This window comes from Nesoenas mayeri, assembly GCF_963082525.1.
Source record: "Nesoenas mayeri genome assembly, chromosome: 6".
Lineage (NCBI taxonomy): Eukaryota > Metazoa > Chordata > Aves > Columbiformes > Columbidae > Nesoenas > Nesoenas mayeri.
In genome coordinates, this window is record NC_137545.1 from 28,909,295 (window position 1) to 28,916,345 (window position 7,051).

A 7,051-nucleotide genomic window follows, 5' to 3' on the forward strand; every position below is an offset into this window, starting at 1 on the left:
TTAGGATAAAAAGCAGATCAGAATGGAGCATATAGGATGAGATTAAGGCAAAGATGTAACTGAGAGCTGAGCTGCTGGAGCTTTGGAAACAAAAGTGGGGAAATTTGCCACAAAAGCTGAATGAATTCACAGAAAGGGAGAGGTTTGTGCAGGCAATGGTGTCAATAGAAGGAAAGGCCTGTTATCTCCCAGGAGGACTGGTTTGCCTTGGCCTGAGCAACTGCTGCTGTGGATGCAAACGTTAGGCTTTGATCACAGCTGCCATAATCTTCCCTTGACACCCAGCAATGAAAGCAACGGAAGCAGGCTAAAGCATGGCAGCTGTCTGGCTGAGGTGAAACTGCATTTGGAAAAGAAACTGAAGGGAAAAGTGCTGCTGAAGGTGGAAACAAGAGGTGGCAGCTCAGGTGGCAGGACTGGGGCTTTATGAGAAGCAGGACAGAGTAACAGGAATGGGCTGTGATTTTTCCTTCTGTAGATAATGCGACAGCACAGGGGCAATGTACTGTTAGCAGAAACCTTGTTTTGGTTATTGGCAAACAGGAGGAACAGTTCCTGCCCCAATAATTTACCTGTCTCTTTCAAGAAAAATGCATGGCAAGTGTTGGAATAAGAGGAAGGGTAACTAGAAGCTGAAAGTCCTGGTGAAAAGATTGCTTAGTGGCAGATTCTGACAGTGCGCAGGTGACTGCTTGTTATTTCTGTGAAAATGCTGCTCTAAAGCTGCCTTAAATTGGAGGTTCACAACCAGTCGGGTTAACCTCACAGGATGGTGGTATGCCAGCTGATCCTCACCCATCCAGAGTCCTTGATACATCTAGGTTTTGCTCAGGTTCTTCCAAAAGCCCTTCTAGGCATTGGGTTGAGGACTTCTCTCTTGACCAGTCTTGCCACGGGCCCACTGCTGGCAATGCACCTCTGCCCTGACTAACCCCAAGAGACAAGGGCCACCTGCACACAGCCCATATGTGTCCATCCTCAGCACCCAGAACACTTCTTTGCACAGAGACAGCCCATGTGGATCATGATGTGGTGTGGGCAAGTATCAGAGAAATTCTACAATGGCATGAGCCTTACCTCTGGGCTGATACTCACCTTTGGTCCTGTTCCCCTTTCTTATTCTTGCATTTTAAGAGTCCAGAAGCTCGAGGTTAGTTGTGGCAATCAGTAGAACATGGAAATTAAACTGCTTTCCCCAGTGCTAGCTCTGTTGCAGACTGCATCTTGGTCATCTGGAAAAGAAGCAGTTCAGTTATTCTTTCTCTGGGATGAAAATGAGCACGAGGGTGGGGGGTAAATGGAAGAGGTAAGTCAGCAGTTGTTAGCTTGCCCTCCTAGGTGCTGTGGGCGTGCACTGATCAGGTATGGCACTGCACTGACACGACCCTTGCCTAGCAAACCTGCGCTGATGTTGCTTTAAATCCAGTCCAGAACCAGGCTCTGTGCTCTTTGGGGGCTGGGTCACTTACTGGGATATTTTTGCATAAGAGCAGTGGTTAGGTGCTGGGTACTCTCCCACATATAATTAATGAAAGGAAGCATCAGATACCAGTGTAAGCAATGTGTATGGTTTTGGTATAACCTATTGCCATGGTATTGTTGTGTTTGCCTGTGCTGTGAAACACAAAGCAGCTTCTCAGCTCTGGGAAATAACCCCTGCACCCAGGATAATCACTAGTCCCTCCTGCCTGGGGAGGGACTGACCATGATCTGACCTGCTGCATGGACTCAATAACAATAAAGCCGCAAGAGAGAGACCAAAAAAGGCTAATATATGGAGAGAGTGAACACAGTGAAAAGAGATCAATATGGTTTCCTGTACATGTTGTTCCAGATTCAGCATGTGTTAATTCAGAGCACTGCACTGAGTTAGCCCTACTGTGTTAGCTCAGAGAGACTGTGTCTTGTTCTGGGAACAGCACAGCCACATCCATGTGACAATGAAAGCACAGACATTTGAAACTTTTTTGTAGACTTTGCTGTCAGGTTAATGACCCCATGACATAATATGGGCTGTCTCCAGCTCCAGAGCCATCTGGGAAATCTTTTCATGGCAGAAGCCAGTGCAAGTAGAAATGTCGAAGGATGTAACAATGGCCCAGGCTCCATCTAGCCAGCTGCCCTGTTTCCATCAATGGCCACAAATAGACACGAGTGAAATAAGAACAAGAAAGTGTATATAATAGTTCTTCTGAATACTTCTTCCAGCATTCAACAATTTTCAGCTGAAGGAATTTCTTCTAATGCTGGTCCAGACAGGTCTTTACATGAGAAAATGGGAATGAGAACAGCACTTCTTCAGTGCCCATGTTCCACAGGAGTTTCATTTCACCAACGCCACAAACAAGGGATTTCATGGACCCGGCAACAATCTGGACCAACAACACATTTGTGCATGAAACTCAGAGAGTTTCCTTCCAAAGAGGATGGTTTTCACAGAGGATCCACTGAGAACAGATTTTGTGAAGCAGAAGAGGGCAAGATAAACTTGGGAGGAGTGGAGAGGACCAGGCCACTACCAGAATACATCTGAATTTCTCATGTAGACATTTCTGCACTGAAAAGAGAGAACTACAAAGAGAGAAGTTCACACCAAGCTGCTGTCTTCCTCACATACACAGGATTTGGTTTATGGAATAATTGCTTTCAGCTGGACACTTCTAGTTAAATACAGTTATTCCTGAAGGATTTCCCACTTAAGTCTGGCCTTTAATTGGAAAGTTTCACCTCTGTAAAAAAAGAACAATCCTCAAGGGAGGGGTGTTTCTGGAAGTGGACACACAAAGCTGAACGTAGGAATTCCAATCCTAATTTATCTCAGGCAAACAAAATTTGTTTTGATGGGACGATTAAGCGTCCTACAACGTGATATAAACTGGTAGACTCTTGCTTACACTTGGCATTTACTCTTGCAAATTAATCACTGTTACTTCCGCCTTTCTGCCCACCCCTCCACTTGGTTCCTTTTTAATTTTACAGCTTCCTGAGCTTGACACTGGGAAATCGATAAGTAATTTAGAACCAAGTAAATACAGACAAAAACAAGTTATTTTGTACTTTTATAAATATTTGGAAACCAAAATTATCTAAGAAAACAGGTGCTCAGTTGACTCGGCAACCCATCCATCAGTATCACACAGTTAATTGCATAAGATCATAAACATTTATAATTAGAAGGCAAACAAACAAGAATTTTATAAACAGCCCTCTTGAATCAGTCTGCACATTAAATATTTGTGATAAGGCAATTAAGAATAGATTTACAATCCTGGCTCAGTGTTTCATACTTTGGAGAATGGATTTGATTCTGTGGAGAATGTTCAACAGCCAAGGAGAAAACATTAGATTTCAGCTCTTTTATCTGAGGCTTAAAGTGGTCTCAGAGAAACATCGGCTCTGTCATTGATCAGAGTAGAATTTCATTCATTACAGATCAGACAGCTCATTTAAATATATGTCTAATGTCCCTTGTCATGGGCTGATCCACTTCAGGCATGCTTCAAAGCTCTGTCTCCTTGGCAAGATCTGCAGGCTTTGCTCTTCTACGCATATGCTTTCAACAGGCAGGCAAGAGAACGGCTCTTCCTAGAAATGTTTCTGATAGTCTTGATCCTGATCAAAATGGTGAAGCCATTGTTATTAAGAACAATGAAGCTATCCAAGTGTTAACTCACCCAGTCCTAGCTGCTAGTCTGGTTTCTGTTACACGGGACACCAAGGCACTTTCCCAACAGACAGATTGCTGCAAAACAAGGAGACTCAACCCCCACACCCCATTCAGCATAAATCCTCCTCTTTAGTAAAGCTGGTTAATTACATTAATGTGTCCGCTGAGCCAATCTACATGAGATGTTGCAGCTTCCTCCAGCCTCAGTGGAGAGCAACACAGTCTTGCAGTCACTGCTGGACCTAGTGCTTTCCTAGCCAAAGCCTAGGAGCTTGAATAATAACAGAGCTTAATACTCAAGTGCTGTCGTCATCTAAACAACTTCTAACATTATTTAATCCTTCAGTCCTCTTGCAGGGTTGAGGAGGATGACAGGGACAGGTGGGAAGTGAGCCGACTGCTGGGTGGAAGGGCCTGAGCTGCTCATTGCTCTTTCAGATGTGGAGACCATTAGCAGTCAGGTGTCCTACAGCCCAGTGCCATCCCCTGGACATGAGCTCTGGAATATGTAGATGGGTGGCAGGACATATGCATTACGTGCATACCCAGCACACGTACAGCATAAGATCATCTGCCATTTCTTTCAACCGTGTTGTTTTTGCCCTTGGAAGGGAGCAATGACGTACAATGAGGTACCTGCTCTGCAGATGAGCAAAACTTTGCCCAGGATGACAAACCATTTACAGGTATAGACAGACCCTCTGTTTTTCTCTCGATTGCCGCCTCTGGCCCCTGATGCTGTGTGTGTGGGGAGCGACTCGGGCTGTGCACACACATGACGCTGGTGCAGCAGACGTCAGCAGCACGTCAGATCCAGCTACACCCCCACCAAACACGCCATTAGCTGGGTGAATCATGCCCATGCAGCATGCAAAACTAGTCCAGCGATAGATAAACCCCTGGCATTTATTGGTAAACGATACTGTTTTGCTCTAAGAACGTAACTCACTCTGCTGCATTTACCATCCGTTTATTGATTGCCGAGATAAAGCTGTAATCCTTTTAATTCAAGGAAAAAGGGATCCAGCCGGGCAGGAGCACTGGTGCTGTGCCAGTTGGTAATTGAAATACGTGATTTATCATGGAATAAACACCGGCTCAGGGAGAGCTGAGCTAACCAGCTAGCTGGGGGCAGGATGCTGGGGTAGGTTTATGGTTCTTTCTAAAGTTTTGTTTCTGTTTTATGTTTATTTTTTTCCCCCTTCCCTCCATCCAGGTCTAATAATACATGAAGGGCCCTCGGTTTACCGGATTTTTAAACGGTGGCAGGCGGTCAATCAGCAGTGGAAAGTGCTGAACTATGACAAAACGAAGGACATGGAGGAACAAAAAACAGGGACCAGGACAAATCAGCGCCCTTCGTCCCAAACCACCCACTCGTCCTCCACTGGTGGTACAGCCACTAACTCTGCTCCGGCCGACAGCGCGGCACGGGCTGCTGGCCACGCCACAGGCACCCTCTCTGACCACCACTGTGCTTACACCATCCTGCATATACTCAGCCACCTGAGGCCTCACGAACAGAGGAGTCAGTCTAGTAGTAACAGAGAGCTCGTCATGAGGGTCACGACGGTCTGAGCCGAGGAATTCAGGAGGCCTTAACACGAAGCGGAGGAGACAAAGAACTCATAAAGCAGAGAAGCATGGTGTGCCTTTTTCTTTCTCTTTCTTTCCCCCCCACCCTCCTTTCTTTTTCTTTTTTGGTAACTGCACAAGATATAAGAGGCGGCACCTGGCCAGCTGAGCTAAAAAAGCAGGTGGAGGGAGAGCTGCACACTCATGCTAAAGAGGTTAATGTTTTCCAGCCAGTTAAAACAAAAACAAAAAAATTGAAAAAAAAAAAAAAGACAAAAGAAAAAGAAAAAAAATACACAAATCACAAAAAAAAAAAGAAGAAAAAAAACAACAAACAAGTGCAATACAGACTACAAACTGAGTAGGCAGAGTTCTGGGGAAGCAGAGGAACAGATGGTTTAGCATGTCTTACAAATCCTATTACCTGGAATAGGTAACGCTCTGTACACACCCCCCTACACACACGCACGTGCACACAAACACACACACAGTGTGAGATTTATAAAAACAAGGAAGGGAATGAAATATTTGGAGTATTTTTATTTTCCAGACTGTGATTAACCAGGGCTATGAGTTGTTTTGTTTCATGAATCACTTTGGAGCCTTGTTTGATTTACCATAGGATACCTGAAGTGAAATGGCTGGGGATTTTTCAGTATTGATTTACAGAAAGAGAGATTGAATCATCTCACCAAGAAAAACTAACAAAACCCAGGCATACCCAGATTTCACCAAAAATCCAGGTTTTTTCATAATGTTCCTGACAAGGGGTTTGTGAGGGTGGAATTGGGAGGGGGGTGGGTGCTCCATGACCTTTATTCAACGTATAGGCATTTTTGGCAAATTTTGTACAAACGCTCCGCAGGTGTTTCAAGCACAAGTACTGGTGTGATTTATGACTTCATAACCCCAAATCCAGCATCCAAATCTTGCCACTCACACACCTCATTTTCCATGCAGACATTCCAGGTTAATTTCCTTCCATTTTACTCCGACTGCAAGAAGCTGACCCATCTCAGCGGGTTTCTGCTTCCTCACTGATTCAGATCCTCATGCATCAGAGATGTACCTTTTTTTTTTTTAATTTTTTTTTTGTGTCTGTATCCCTGCTGCTCCATTTGCAACAGTCTCACTCAGTCTTGTAGGCTGAGCCTTTCACATCCAGTCTGTTAGTTTATTACAGAGTCTATTCCATTCAATCATTCAAGAGAGAGTTCGTGTGAAGAGGGAGCACAGCTGCTGATCAAATATGTAACACTTCTAATAAGTCTCCTTCTCGGAGATATATCCTCGAAGGTACCAGTTGCTCTTCAGGAACATTCTCTTTCAATGCACAATGGCTGAATCATTTGTGGATATTAAAGGGACACTGTCAAGTACTTTTTAAATAGTTTTTAGGGTTTGGACTTTTTTTACTCTCCATTGTTTGTAATATTCTCTTACAAGCTTGAAAATAAAATTTCTTTCCCTACCGATTTTGTCCTTTTCCATTTGGGCACGTACCGTTCTCTCCACTCACCCCATTTCTTTCACCATCTCTGTCCTTCTCCTCCCCACCTTCTGTGACAGGAGGAAGTCCATGTTACTGATTTCCTCCAACTGTCCTTGCTCCGTGCAGGGTATGTCCCAACTCTACAAGGTTGAGCTGTTTTGCCAGTGAAACTGCCACAATGGAAGTGTAAGAGCAGAAACCCTAAAAATATGGAGATCAGCTAATTGAGGAGCAACAGCTCAGCAATCCCAAAACAATGAGGTCATAGTGACCAAGCCTGAACCCAGCTCCCCCCACAACGAAGATAAGGACTTTGG

At 44.5% G+C, this 7,051-nt stretch overlaps 1 protein-coding gene across 1 annotated transcript in view; it reads left to right on the top strand.

Annotated features, from left to right (window-relative positions):
* Window positions 1-5,790, top strand: part of MARCHF4 (membrane associated ring-CH-type finger 4) — a 99,054-nt gene extending 93,264 nt beyond the window's left edge. The window contains exon 4 of the mRNA XM_080347105.1: window positions 4,884-5,790. Within this exon, the coding sequence (XP_080203231.1) occupies window positions 4,884-5,245 (362 nt within the window). The 3' untranslated portion in view covers window positions 5,246-5,790. The remainder of the gene's footprint in view (window positions 1-4,883) is intronic.
* Window positions 5,791-7,051: the final 1,261 nt, after the last annotated feature.